General features: G+C 38.0%; 1 protein-coding gene across 2 annotated transcripts; it reads right to left on the minus strand.

Annotated features, from left to right (window-relative positions):
• Positions 1-1,032: 1,032 nt before the first annotated feature.
• On the minus strand, positions 1,033-14,513 carry LOC139115163 (neuropilin-1a-like). Of its 2 annotated transcripts, none has more exons than XM_070677082.1 (6): positions 14,345-14,513; positions 7,727-7,825; positions 6,840-7,045; positions 5,313-5,463; positions 4,819-5,077; positions 1,033-3,815 (listed from the first exon to the last, which is right to left on the minus strand). In XM_070677082.1, exons 2-6 carry the CDS (start codon positions 7,791-7,793, stop codon positions 3,770-3,772), a joined length of 729 nt encoding a protein of 242 aa, XP_070533183.1. In that variant the 5' UTR covers positions 7,794-7,825; positions 14,345-14,513; the 3' UTR covers positions 1,033-3,769. The 2 variants fall into 2 exon arrangements, with proteins under 2 accessions (XP_070533183.1, XP_070533182.1); XM_070677081.1 differs by having other exon boundaries at positions 14,302-14,512.
• Between the last annotated feature and the right edge of the window lie 1,684 nt (positions 14,514-16,197).

Raw genomic sequence — 16,197 nt, forward strand, 5'->3', positions numbered from 1 at the left:
ATTTTTCCACCACAAAAAAGAGCATGATTTAAACAAATCCTAAGGGACTTTAATGTAGCAAATTTCAAAGAAATTGGACAAGCCCTTAATTCAGAGAATACAGATTTTATGACCATGAATGGCATAAATTGCCCTAAAAAGACAAATATTGAAATTTCACCACATCTATACACATCCAATCAATTTGGACATGCTACTACAGAGAAAAAGATGTTTTGATCACAAGAGGGCAACAATTGCTCTAAAAACACAAATATGCAAATTTCACTATATTTTGCAAACAGCTTCTCAGCTTGTCAAAATCAATTGTAAATCATGAGATATGCATGATGTTTGGTAGGGTGAATGTAGGCATTTCACCACGCAGTAGAAAGGGAAGCCAGGAAACCAAAATAGTCCATTTCAAAACTATAGAAAGCTACTGAGGAGCAAGAAGACCATGCTTCAGAGGCAGATGTGTAATCTGAAAAAAATGCTCCCAAGTACCACCAAATAAGACCATTTTAATCTCTATTTTTCAAAAGCTCCAACGGCAGGAGGGGGCACACCCCCTCCTTACCTCCCCCCGTGACCACTTGTGCGGTCGCTTGTGGTGCTTCGCACCACATCTTTGCCCTCTTTATCCTCAGACAGCGACGAACAAAAGAAAAATTATAAATCTGAAAATTTACTCTGAAAAAAAATTGCACAGCTAATCTCTATTGCAAAAAATTTTTTTAGAAATTCACAATAGTAAAAATTTTTTTTCACAATTTCATTGTGACCACTCCCTCCCAAGATCTAATGGTCCATCTCTTATCCTATTGAGAGTCCTAAAGGGCTAGTGTCTATTGAAGAATGACTGGTATTGAACCAAATTGCACACCAAAATTTTGGCGTTGTCCCTTACCTTTGACCCTTACATCATCCTGTACATCATTAATTATGCATATATATATATATATATATATATATATATATATATATATATATATATATATATATATATATATATATATATATATATATATATATGAAATATAACAAAGCATGTATATCAAGCAACCCGACTGTTTTCTTTTACACTACATTTCAAAAATATAGCAAGGATTTTACTTTACCAGTTCAGATCAATACATGGTTCAGAATTACAATCTTCAAACTTCAAAAAGTATGCCAAAGAAAAGTTTTGTCGTTTTGGATCAAAATTAAAAGTTGGAAATTGGTGATGCATGCCTCCACTCAAAACCGAAACTAGCTTGGTATCCATTTTGTACTCAGATTAAAGTCAAAGTACGCCCTCATTTGAGATACATACAAATGATAGTTCCTTCGCGACAGCGTCACAGTTCTGTTGCGAATTCAAATACTAAGATACCATGGAAGAATTATAATGTCAATTTTATATGTTCCTCTGTGATAAATTGCATGAGACAGTGCATCATTAAGCAATAAAGCACACCCAGCGACGGTATACCATGAGATTTTGACCAGTTCACGACATATATGCACGAGTGATAGCGAGAGCATATATAGAGTGAGTTGTTGGTTGGTTTATTACCATGAAAAGTAGTAGTACACTTCACAAGTCATAACAGGCAAATACAAAATTTACATTTCAGTGGTAATGTGGAGCCAGAAAATATACCGAGAGGTATACCGTCGCTGGGTGTGATTTATTGCTTGTATATCATAACAGTATATTGAAATTCTGGCGTGGATAAAAGATCTCTAGCTGACAGCAAGCGCGTGTTCAAACTATACTATATCGCGAATATTGCACGGTTATTTTACGTTTTGACCAATCACATCGCTGTATTTGTGCCATCAATATACTGGTATGATATAATGTAAGATATTACAATGTGTTTCGACTCTTTTCGACTAGTACTACCCAATTTTTGAAACCTTGTCATTTACGATGGTAAAAATAATATTTTGCCTTCTTTGACCCCATTGTAAATGATTGAATGACATGTCATATTGCTTCTGAATCCAGTGCTGCTTGTATATTATCCGGGGTATTTAAGTTCTGGAGAAGTCACGTGATTATATCTATCATGTCAAGGAGTGAATTGAATAGATAAATATACATTTGAGAGCGTCAAAATTAGAACATATGATAGTTTTGTTACAATGAGTAAATATTACGACATTATTCACATCCTACACCGTACACCAAACATATAAAAACATTAAACATGGAACTATGTCATAATTTTTAAGAAACACGCCTACTAAAATTAGACTTGGTAGGCAAAAAGTTATTAAAAAGTTAGCGCGACGTGGAGTGAAACCATGGCAACACGATTGGAACTAAATTGGGATAATTGGATGGTGAAGTAATGTACGTTCGATCTGCAAAGGTAAGCTCATCTGTTTTTCTTTTTAAATTTTAAAAATATGAAAATCCAATTATCCCAAATTAGTTCCAATCGTGTTATGGGGTAAAAGTCCATTTATATTCACAAAATTTGTTCGTATACTGCAGGGAAAACAAACAGGGCTCGAAATTAGCTGTAGTCCCGCGTCCACAGACTACCAACTTTTCCCTGGGGCTACCAAAGTCCATGAAATGGTAGTCCACATGGACTACCAAAGCCTTGGACATGAGATTCAGTCAGTACTTAGCATGCCATTTTGCTTTTGGACGAACTAAATGCTGGACACAGTAACACCAGCCTATGACTTTGTTCTGCAAATACAAAGACGACCTTGCGATGAAACTTTGCATTACAAAGATTCAATATCTCAACTGATGTAATTGGATGACAGGCACAGAAAATGATGGCCAATGAAAATGTATCAATCACAAACTCCTCCCTACTACAGAAAGCCCATGGTCTGTTTTTAGCCCTGCTGAGAAGGTGGTGGTCATTGCCATGACGATTATCAAAATTGGCATGCAACTCTTAGAATGAAACGGGTTGTCAATACAATGATTGGTCACCGAACGTTTTAGTGTCACTGTCGTCAATTATACCAGTTTTCTTTGGGTATTAAAAGTGTGCAAGTATTCACATCAAATGACTAACAAATCACTTCATGGGCAGAATCTTGAAAAGTAGCTTCTTCTTCTCTTGTCAATGAAAAAAATCCAAAAAAATTAAAATATGCATGGGCTACCAGCCATTGTCACTGGGCTACCAACTTCAGAAAATGGTAGCCCAACTGGACTACCAGGGAAAAAAAGTTAATTTCGAGCCCTGAAAAAACACTGACAATTTATACAATTACTTTAGAAAATGCCTAGTTCTGTGAGGTCAATGCCCATTGTAAAAAACAAAACAAAACACAAACAGTGCTACCGCCAAAAATGATGTTCCGGTAACTCAATTTGCCCGATTTGGGGCTCCACCAATGACATTATCTCAATTATGTTTCTTTTCTTTTTTTAGCACGTTTACATCTTTTGACCTTATCATCGATTTGATAAAAGATGACCTTAAGGAATTTGGATGTATCGAGTATTCCCAAAATTGTGTTTTGGTCTGTTTTATCCTCGTAACCCGATAGAACAATCGTGAAAGTGCAGGCCACGACCCAAACTGAAGAGAATCGTTCGGCGACAGGCTTTCACCACGCCCTCAACGTCCACTACTTCTATAATTTCCCTCGGTGTGACGATAAAAAGTTTCCACAGACCCAACTGAATGCGAATCTTTCCCTTGCGCTTTTTTGCGAAGACAAGAACCAGCAGATTACAAAAAATGGACAGGGATAGTATAATTACAAAGCGTCAACACGGTAGAACAGAAACCATGCGTATTGGCACGATATCTGTGCATCTTCACTGCGGTGAGTCGTTCGAAGTGGATCTGTAATGTCCGACCAATCTGCACACAGAGTAAAGAATAAAAATGGGAATCGACATTATATTTATACAGTTAAAACAGAGATGATGTTCTGTACTGGAAAGCGGGAAACTAAGTGCAAAGAAACGAACATTGCCGTAATCATAACTGTCAGCTCAACGATGGAGTACAATAATCTGTCCATTTATATGGTGATGGATATGGAGATTAATTAGTCTAGCTACCGATGATAATTATCAGGGCCGTAGCTTGCTGCAGTTTCGTAGCCCCGCAACGCCCCTTTAAGATTTCAACAACACAAAAAATCTTCTAGGGGAGTTGCAGAGCTACGAAACTGCAGCAGGGCCGTAGCCTGACCAAAATGCCAAGGGGGCAGAACCTAGCTTAGCAGGCTAGCTAAGGCTAAAAAAATTAAATTGTGCTGTTCCGATAACATTGTTTTCAAAAATAGGGTAGGTAGGTCGGCAGGAATTTTTTTTTCCAAAATATTTTTATTTTTAAATATGCATTTTTCAGGGGTTCAGGGCGGTCAAACACTGGCCACAACATTTCCAGAAAAATGTATCATACATATAAAAGGGAAAAAAACATAAAAAACATCCTCGTTCAAGCAAAAATCAAATGCCAAGTAACGAATGCGTGATTTTACGGGTTTTTTCTTTCTTTTTTACTTCCGTGTTTACGTAGCTCTAAAAAGTTTAGGGTCGGCAGGTAAAAAGTAGGGTAGGTCGGGTTATCGGAACGGCACAATTTTTTTTTGTTCGCCTAACTAGGATTTGGGTAATTACTTTAAATTTCATCTTAATCAAATCGGCCGCAGGCTACGGCCCCAATTATCTTAGAAGAGCCCAATAAATTGTCGTGAGGTAAATAGCAACGTACATCTTGAAGTAGTTGCAATAATTGTAGCTCTCGGACAACTAGAGAAGAAGACAGTGCACGACCCGAAAGGCAATAATTATTAAATAAAGCTACAAGGACGGAGTGATTGTGGTCTATACCAAGAGAAAACTTTGCAATCTACCTGATTGTATCCTTGTCCCCGCTTCTGCGAGCGAAACAGAAGCAGAATATAAATATTCCGAGGGAGAAGACAACTGTTGTCATTGTCACACCGAGCAATACTAAAAGCCAAGGTTTGTTCATCCATCTTTCCGCCTGTGTCAAAAGGCCAGAGTCTGAGCCAGCCGGTGTAACAGTCGCATTTGGCCGACCTGTTGTCGCATGCATACCAGTAGTCCTGTTCTGTGATCCTTCGGTTGGTGGCGCTGTTGTAGGTGTAACTGAAATTGGAATCAGGGTGACTACTACGTCAAAATGCCACAATTTAGTATTCTTTAAAATACGCTATAGAGAAACGAGAGATGAAACATTTGGACAATGAAATAGAATCATCAGTAATTCTTTTAAAGTGGGTGGTAATGGGTAAAAGAGAATACACTAAGTGTAACGACTGGTATTACCGCCTTTTGATAAATCAATAATATTACTCTTGACTATCGAAATCAGGTTCCTTACAGACACTTTTATAAATGGCGTGGTATCCATTCCTGTTGACCATCGCATCTGTGTGCAGCAACAGCTGAACGTGGTTACCAGTTGACGTGTAGTTGAAAGGATCGTGAATCCCACAATACTCCCGCGACGTATTGGCAATAACGTCAACTATCTAGATGACAAAATATTCGAAATAAAAATCGTTGAATTATAGCATTGAAGAATGATAGGCTTTTGATATTAGTTTCACTGTTTATATTCTAGAAAACATGCACACATTTTTCTTCTCTAAAATTATATTGAAGTACAAATTATCAGACACGCCAAAAACATCGCACTGTGTACAGTACACAATACTATTGTTGATTGTTGACACTAATTTAGTTGTTAAGGTAGAACGCGCAACGGGGACAGATATTCGGACTCAAACTTTTACAATTATTTTCTGATATACCACTTGTAGGGTTCATTTCAAAACTTTTGGTTTAAGAAATCTTTTCACCAGCTTGGTTTTCGAAATTCGAAAATTTTATTTTTCTCCTTAGAGTAAACACAGGGATGGCGGCCATTTTGAATTTCAAATATCCGTAAATCTTGGCTTATTTGTTACTCTAATACCAAAATTTGCACGTTGACCCTCGATTTTTATTCTTGATTTTGAAAGAGAATGATTGAAAAAAGTTTGAACAAAAGTTTAAGTCTTTCACTTTCGGGGTGCATACTACATTAACACAAGTAACTGAATACTATTATTAGGCATCGCATGCGTACAGGTTTACTTCACCAGTTGAGCACAATGCATTTTGACATGAGTTTCGGAGTAGAACAAGAACCAGTATTTAAAAAACACAACAAAATAATAGAAAATACATAAAAACAGCTTATTGGCAAAATTAAAAAAAGGCAATATCGTCCAAATTGGAACTCTTTGCCTCCCTTTTCGAATCGGGTCTAAATCTCCGCATGATGCTATCGGTAACAAAGGGTTAAAAGTGTCTGGACACCTAACCACTTATACATGTGGGCTTCGAAGTCAACGCGAAGAAAAAAACGCCTTGAAAACGGTGTAGAATGGTGGTGTATCTAACTGAATCGGTCGACAATTACAAGAAATAGAGTTTTCTACTTATATTGGGTAGGGCATATGAACATTTTAAATGACAGCAAGATAAAGATATGTCTCGGTGAAAAGTGTTCGATTCACCGACATAATAGGACTCAGAACATGACTGTGCAATGAGCGAAGACGGGCATTTGTTTCATGAAGGCGTTTCGTTCGCTACTTGACAGGAATAGGAATGAACAGCACAAACCACGTACCATTCGAAAATTAGATAAATTAGACTTCAATAATTAAGAGGCCCACCCCATTTAAGTGTTAGACTCGTCAAGATTTGCGAAAACCATATGTTAGTTCGTCTCAAGATTGACTATTTAAATGCAGTTCATCTCACCTCGAAGGCTACCTACGCTACAATCAACACAGAGGGCGCTGTATAATTAGCATTCGACCACACCAATGCAGTATAGATTGTACGTGCTTCCTACCGTTAATTTGTCATAGCACACCAGGGTGTTGTTCTCCTTAGTTTCTGGTGGTTCAATCTCGAAAAAATCGAAGTATATTACAATTATATGCCGTTCTTCTACAATTATGTCAGTGGTGCAGTCCAAATTATTGCCATAGCGACCAGGGTAATTCGGAGACTCGATCTCTCCCGTAGCTTGGGTAAGTGTGACGTCACACGTTGGGGCTGTCCATAGAAAAGATCGATACACAATTTAGCAGAATAAATCGAAAACATTTTCCATGCTACCAATGTCATGTACAATTCTCTGACGTATGCATATTTGGAATAGAATTGACCTTGAACACGTTTAGGTTTATTTATTCGGTTATTTTCGAAGACGAAGAACAACTAGAGGGACAACACATATCTACAATCGAATATTTCTGAGGAAAGCTAGGAAATATCAAGTCCGGAAAGTTCCGACAAAGTCTTTCTTCCCAGAAGGCTAAATGTTTTACCAAATCGAGCAAAATTCAGTGTATTAAGAAATGACAACCACACGTGTGTTCTATGGTGACATCAAACGAAACGCTAACAGCTTGTTTTTCCCCTACCTATCTACAGTGCTAGTGGAGGAATTTCTCTTTTTTCCGTCTTCAACTACTGACGGCCATCAATCATACTGAGGCAAAGTGAAGTATCCTAAGGTTGTGACGCCACAATGCACGAACACTGACGAACAACACTTTGTACGAAACACCCGCCATTGAAATAAGAAATTTCCCGCCTTTTTCTTCGAGCCAAATCTACGTCGCGAATGCTAATAGTTTGACTTAAAATATTTGTAAATTATAGCCTAAAGCTCCACCTTACAGAAAATGTGCGCGAGAAGGCGGTCTGCATTTTAAAACGGCAATAACGTACCTGCCATAATATTCGTTGGTCCATGTTGAAGTAACAGTACAAATACGAGCGAGGGAAAGAAAACCATGATCTCAGAGATTTGACGGCAAAACAGATATTCTGTTGAGAAAAAAATGGGTTCATATCAATTCCTAAATGAGTCTATTTAGGATATATATGTACACATAGAAAAAATGCTTCTGACCACTTATTCGAACAAATCTTGTATGAAATTTATATGGTTAGATCTGTTTCTTTTTCCTTTTTATAGTCTTCAAGTAAAAGGTGATCTGCAAATAGGCAACCTACACTGTCGATATAGGTATTGTAACTTTTCTATTCTCAGGATACGCAACATAGGCTTGTTTACATTTCTGTGTGTATGTGCAAAACGAACGATTGTTATTTCTATAAGGTCACCACAAGAGAACATTTACACGCTGTAATGCTTCGTTCGTAGGGCATATGTTCATAAATTAAAGCAAAATTTATGTTCTCTTACTGCTAAACACATTGCAGTACAGGGCTAATCACATGAGGCGCTGTGTGTGTAGGGCAGGAGGGGCAACTTCGTTGTGAGCACATGTACAAAACACGGGAGTTAGTGTCTACTATAGAACGATATATCTAAAACCCCTTTAAAATTATTTCGGTTGTTTTTGCTTCGCGTGAGAATAATTTTGTCTTGTTCTGCTTACTGAAGTAAGGGTTTCTGACGACTGACAATTTTACATGTTTCAGTGAGCAGATGATAGAACATGTATACTTGCTCATCTGAAACAGAAAGAACTGAAATAGTTTGAAAAGATAGCGACTTTGTAGTGGTGCATTGTAAATAAGCCGCAATCGAGAGTATGCGCATGTCTTGATATGTACGCATGCTTGTCATTAAGCCGATGTAGTATGCACCTCGAAAGTGAAAGACTTAAATTTTGCTCTAATTTTCCTCAAGGAATCTTTCAATCATTCTCTTTCAAAATCAAGAATAAAAATTGGGGGTCACCGTGCAAATTTTGGTACTAGAGAAACAAATTACCCAAGATTTACCGATATTAGAAATTCAAAGTGGCCACCATCCCTGTGTTAACTCTATGGAGAAAAATAAAAAAATTCGAATTTCGAAAAACTAAGACAGTGAAAAGTTTTCTTTCACCAAGAGCTTTAAAATGAACCCCCACAAGTGGTATATCAGAAGAGAATTGTAAAATTTTGAGAGTCCGAATGTCTGTCCCCGAGGTGCGTTCTTGACATTAAGCCGATGTACATTAAGTTTTATCTTTAAATTTAAAATAGTACAACCTCAACTCGAAAATAAGTTCTGAGATGAAGGACACTTTTATAACGAACGAAGACGGGACAGAGAAAACCTAATAGGGAATGGTAAAATTATTAGAACGTACATTTATGGAAAATTTGTCCAGGGGGCGCATTTTTTCGTAAAAATGAATATTCAAAATATACAGTGAGTTGTCCTTCTCTACGACACATCAGAAGCGCATGTGCAGAATCGATCGATAAACTTCTTGTTCCTTTCATGTCAATGCCCTGCGTTACCACAATATCTGGTACTAGATCGAAAAGGGAGTCTGATGTGTTATCTGCTTGATCATTTTATCCAATCAATCAAAATGTGAAAATAAGGTACCATATGGATATAAACTAAGCAAAATTTATAATTTGTCGGTTCTAGAATTAGGTCAGATAGAAGGTAAATGAAAGCTGTTGATACGAATTATTTGCAGTAGGAATACATTTTGTCCTCCCCTCTCATTCCCCTCCTCCCTTCTGTCTGAAGTAGTCTGTCAGTCTCTTTCTATCATTCTCTGTTCTGTCTGTCTGTCTGTCTGTCTGTCTGTCTGCCAGTCTCTCTCTCTCTCTCTCTCTCTCTCTCTCTCTCTCTCTCTCTCTCTCTCTCTCTCTCTCTCTCTCTCTCTCTCACAGATGTATTTAAGAAAGAGTGAAAAGACAAAATGTATTCTATACTTACAAATAGACCAATCATTTACACGAATCTGTCGGAATTCAGCTTCGGCACGTGTGCGAATATAAATCAGTGCATTGAAATGTTCCTACATTTTTGAATTTTATAAAGGTCACCTCATTGTGAACGAAAATAGAAACCTTTTAAAAACATAATGTGAGTATCGAAATTAAATTTCACCATGGTGTGAGCAATTACAGAGTATTACCACCGTGGTGTTTTTCTCCTCCCCCCCCCCATTCCCGAGTTTTTATCTATTTTTGATATACATAACTTTCCATTGTTTTGGACTCACTTGTAAAGTGTCTATTCATGTCGATATTACGTTTGTCAGACGCGAGAAGAAGAATTCATACAGCACAACCTTTTTCAATGTATTGGCAGCGTTTTCATAATGTATACTCAAACCACCAAACCTCTACATAAACTTCCGATTGGGTTATTAGATTGCAAAGATACATAAACACTACTGCTAACACAATGTTACCATGTCAATAGACGGGATAATACTCTTCTTCGCTTCCTCTTGGTCTCTCTCTCTCATTGACTGTCTCTCGCTGTCTGTCATATACACAACAAAAGTCAACCGTCTGTGAAATCATCCATCAATCCATCCATTCATCCATCTACATCCATCCATCCATCCATCCATCCATCCATCCATCCATCCATCCATCCATCCATCCATCCATCCATCCATCCATCCATCCATCCATCCACCCATCCATCCATCCATCCATCCATCCATCCATCCATCCATTCATCCATCTACATCCATCCATCTATCCATCCATCCATCCATCCATCCATCCATCCATCCATCCATCCATCCATCCATCGATCCATCCATCCATCCATCTATCCATCCATCCATCCATCCATCCATCCACCCACCCATCCACCCATCCATCCATCCATCCACCCATCCATCAATCCATCCATTCATCCATCTACATCCATCCATCTATCCATCCATCCATCCATCCATCCATCCATCCATCCATCCATCCATCCATCCATCCATCCATCCATCCATCCATCCATTCATCCATCTACATCCATCCATCCATCCATCCACATCCATCCATCCATCCATCCATCCATCCATCCATCCATCCATCCATCCATCCATCCATCCACCCATCCATCCATCCATCCATCCATCCATCCATCCATTCATCCATCTACATCCATCCATCTATCCATCCATCCATCCATCCATCCACCCACCCATCCATCCATCCATCCATCCATCCATCCACCCACCCATCCACCCATCCATCCATCCATCCATCCATCCATCCACCCACCCACCCATCTATCCATCCATTCACCCGTCCGCTTATCGATCACTATCATGATTATGCATCAATATCCAGCCCCAACATCCAACAATGTAACATTAATTTACAATACTAAACTTTCATGTTAAACTGCTAGACCGCCGTGGCTTGTGCATTTCACTGAGACATTTTATTTCAACGTATGATACATTTTTACAACGATTCATTGTTGACATCTTGTAATATATGCGATATTTGTACTTCGCCAGTCTATGACAAGTTCAAGGAGGTATATTGCTCTTTAAAGGACAATAAAATAAAAAATGTCCATGACCTCTGTTAAAATAAAACGATTCATTGAATACTCTACCATCGTAGACGGTAGAGGAACTCTACTGTCTGTGACTCTACGGGTGCCATCTGCCAACTAAATACATGCGTTCAAAATTTTCAAGGGTATTGCAGAGATCGGTTGTGCAACCAAATTGTTGCCCTGTTTAGAATCAATATTTGTTCGTTAAGCAAACTGTCGGCGAAGAAGTAAAATAGCCACACATACAACGTTTGAAAGGAAAATGGCATATGGTTTTTTCAAGTGTCAATATTGCCCGAGTAATTATATTCAAAATTGGAACTGGCCTCAGGATTTTTCAAACAGACGTTTTCGCGAATGTTGCATATCCGAAGTGGAAGCATGACTACTCCAAGCCAGAAAGGCGCGGTCGATTTCTCGGTCATAGTCGCAAATACATGCTGGTATCGTGTGATACACACGGCAGGGTACGGGAATCTCCAATTATCGACACCAATAAACACTTCATTGATTCGGCAGGGGAAGAAATCAATTAACGTTTGCAATAGCGGAACTAACAGCTTAAGTAGCACAGAGAATGCTGAAAATGGGTTGTCTCTCCCAATGCCTATATACATTTGTCACAGTGAAGGGCCATTGTGGTATTATCGCCGTATTTATTGTTTTTTTTTTTCCCAACAATAATTGACGCTCAACGATATGATAGTAGTAATGATGGTGTTTTACTTAAAGTGGTCTCTCAGTGGAGCAAATGTATATGAAATGATGATATAAGCTTATGATTAATTGCGTTTCGTCGAAGGCGTTTTTATCGTAATTCCAAGAACAAGATTTTTAAGTAAATGACGGTCAAGCGATAAGGCGGTTGATTAAGAGAAGTCCAAGAAAGCATATAATTGTAATACTCTAGGGGGGAAGTGGAATTTGAACATGCTTTCGAATTACACAGTTGAGGCTTTCATTTGGTAATGCATCTTTTACATACTTAGGGAGCCTTCAGTAATTACGGGGGGGTGTGGGCCGGGGGAATTTCGCGAACACCTGTACCGTAAAATGTGACCCTCCCCCCAATCCTCCTGTCTAAAATGTGACCCTCCCCCTTGTGCGCCATTCTAAAACTTGACCCCCCCCCCCCCACCACTGCGGTATTCTCCCCGGGAATAACTAAAACAGTATCAGCTAATTTACATAACAATTGGTTCAATTGTTATGTTAGGGAGAAATTACAGAGGGGAGGGCTGGTGTTTTTGGAGAGACAGTCGCAATTTATCACGCAAGAATTTTTGAAGAGATATGGTATTTCATACATTTTAGGGAGGGTCACCATATTTTGTGCAACTATAAGAAGGCAAGATGTAGCTGATTTAGTGCTACATCCAAAAATATCAAATCATAAGACAAGGAGTCTATCAGGCAAATTATTGACAATTTACCCCCACAAAAACATGCTATATCTGTATTTTATATATGTTTGATAATGTATTTAAATGTACTTTGCTTGAATAGGGAAGTAAAATGAACATTTGTGTACAAGAAATTGATTTCTGAATTTCATCTAAAAAGTTGGTTCACTATCCATGGTGTTTATGATGAAATTATGAATAGTTTTTTCCAATACAAAAATAGGTAAATTTTTGCATTTGTGTACTCTTGATTATTGATATTAATTTTCTTGATTAGACTAGAGTGGTTACAAGTCTATGGTTGTGTAAGAAATTTGATTTTGGAATTTCACCAAATGTCATTCAATACACTATGCATTGGGGTCTATGATGAAACTATGAATAATTTTTTTCAGTACAAAATTAGATAAATCTGTGCATTTATGTATGCTTGATTATTAAGATTATTGTTCTTGATAAGACTAGAATGGTTACAAGTCCATGGTTGTGCAAGAAATTTGATTTTGGAATTTCACCAAAATGTCGATTCACTATGCATAGGGGTCTATGATGAAACTATGAATAATTTTTTTTCAGTACAAAATTAGATAAATCTGTGCATTTATGTATGCTTGATTATTAAGATTATTGTTCTTGATAAGACTAGAGTGGTTACAAGTCCATGGTTGTGCAAGAAATTTGATTTTGGAATTTCACCAAAATGTCGATTCACTATGCACAGGGGTCTATAAGTGTGTGCATATTTTGTCGGTGATTTCCTATTCAGGAAATATCACACGGACAATCAAAGTTTTGGCCATAATATCAGCTTCTGTCAAAAGTGACCCTCCCCCCAATATCAGCTTCTGTCAAAAGTGACCCTCCCCCAAGATAGGTTTATAAAAAGTGACCCTCCCCCTTGAACTGTTTTCTAAAAAGTGACCCTCCCCCAATTCCCCCGGCCCACCCCCTGTAATTACTGAAGGCTCCCTTATTCAGTCTGTTATGTGTATGCATGCATGTAGGTAAGTAAGCATGTACGTGTACGTATGTATGCATGCGTGTATGCACGACACAATGGCAACTCTCTCTAAATCTACACATTCTCATTATGATATGCTATTCGTGTCTTCCTCTGTCAGAATATGATGTGTGAGTTTATTTGTACAAATGACTACGGAACCAGAGTAACACTGATGAACTACAAACTCCTCATCAAATCACGTGATTTAGCATCTTACTTCTCTTGTTTCGTCTGTTGCAAAGAAAAACATGAACAAATTTCCCCTACAGTTCAACCACTTTGGAATAACATTTTTCGGTTATACGTAAACCACAGAGTTATAATCGTACACATGACGACAAAACAGCCGCGATGTAACATAACACCACACTAGATCACTTGCGCCCCGTAGATATACGAAGTATATGGAAAGAAAATCGAATTCAAAAATACAGAACTAGAAATCAGGACGGACAAGTGAAATGAGATGAACATAAAAAGATCATATTTTCAAATCGAATGTCGCATCCCTGAGTATACGATTAATACACAGATTTAAAAATAGGACACCAATATGGCCTTTACGATGAAGGCAAGTAGACTTTTGAGAAGAGTTGACATAATAACATCTTACCTTGGCTGCAATAAAGACAATATTAACGTACAAATGTAATCACCTTATTGTCATCTGCAATGACTAATTGGTATGAGGCACGAGGTCATCCAGAAAGGATCGACATACGACGAGTTGGAGATCTCCTCGACAAGACGGCGCACGCCGGTGGCATAACAGTCACCACTCCACTTATGCCACCCACGCTCGTCGCCAAGCACATATGTTGTGTATGTTTATCACATCGAACGTATGACCTTTCCATATTAACAATTTATTCGAGTTCCGGTTGCAAACACTGTGACGAACAAATAAATTTAGGTCATGTTTATTGAAAGAAAATAATATATGAATAAGATAATAGCAAAATATTGTTCAAATACCCTCACTTAGTATATTTATTACACATAGTCTTTGCTCAACGTTCTCTTTAAAAGACCACCTGTTAAAACTAAGCAACTTATTATCATGCAAATATATGACGTCAGTGATCCATGAGCTATAACTATTATCTTGATGACGTAGACATTCCGACACGCAAAGAATTCATTAAGGTCACGGTCATAACCACCATCAAAGATAGCAATTTATGAGATACCAGTCGCTGTTTTGAACATAGCGTGAGCGAGAAGCCGATTTATAGATGCAAACCCTCCGTGACATCCTTCAAAATCCAATCAGATGTGATCGTGTGGCAAAATGAGAGTAATTTTCAACTTGAAAGAATTCTTTTTTGACCCATTGCTCCGTGTGCGTTGTGTCAAACGTAATAGCGCAAGTCGCGTTTTCTTAGGCTTCTTTTTTTCAAAATTTCATGTTTCAAACTTGTTAAGCAAAGTCGAAAGGGGACTGTCTCACTATTCACATTTCAAATGTTGCTGAATATTTGTTAAATTTTGAGGTTATATTTAAATCAAACAACAAAGAATATTGGCAAAAAGCTGATGCATTAAGGCAGAAAACACCTCGCAAACTCATTGTACTTATGAGTATTTTGTAAACTTTTTCATTCTTCACACCACAATAGTGCTCAAATAAATATCATATCTCCACGTTTGCAGACGCCAATGTTATTAATTCTACAGTGAAACACAACAGCATAATATCGAGGAAATTATCGCACTGTATAATAATAAAAAGTTCCGTATAAGCACGTGTACAAATATCAGCACTTGTATAAACAGACATTTCAGTGAACATTCTTTGAATGCTTAGTGTAACAGCTCCGTGGCAGCTGTATGTGCAAGGTAACATGTGAAACAATACGCCATTTCATGTAAATTGTTTTACTCCACCCAGGTTATAAGTGCTACTTTCATATACGAGGTCAACTGACCAAGCTTTTGCGAAGCTATTCGCTCTTTCGGATGATTCATGTATTTGTAACTCGGAATGGTTGGACACAGTTACACGGAACACGCAGTGCCTCTAGTTATTTTTCATTTTCTTTTTTCATTTTTGAGAAGGTCTGAAAATTATGTGCTAGTTCAAAATATGTACAGAACATAATATTATAGGTTCGAAAGCGGCACTGGACTATGGTACCCCAGGTGGCCTATAATACTATGATGTTCAGTTTATTGAGGAGAGTAGGGCTTAAAATGTTCTCTTTTCGGAATTTGTGATCATATAGTTGATGCACCATACCCCATCCTCTGCAGTTCAATAGCTTCATTTGCAGTTCTAAAGCGTGCGTTCAACGAGTCAACACAGTGTATATACTAGCGGCAATAATTGTAGGTACGGCCCTGCCCTCCAGGGATACAAGTAATGCAACTGTAAATATACCAACGCGGATATTGCAGTCTTTTTCTACACACATATCTTTGGGAAAAAAGGGCGGGTAATATGGTACTTTGGCAACATATGCAAATAGCAGTGAAAGATAATATTTTAGAAAACAGATCCATGGATGCT

This window comes from Ptychodera flava, chromosome 17 (assembly GCF_041260155.1).
Source record: "Ptychodera flava strain L36383 chromosome 17, AS_Pfla_20210202, whole genome shotgun sequence".
In the NCBI taxonomy this organism is placed as follows: domain Eukaryota; kingdom Metazoa; phylum Hemichordata; class Enteropneusta; family Ptychoderidae; genus Ptychodera; species Ptychodera flava.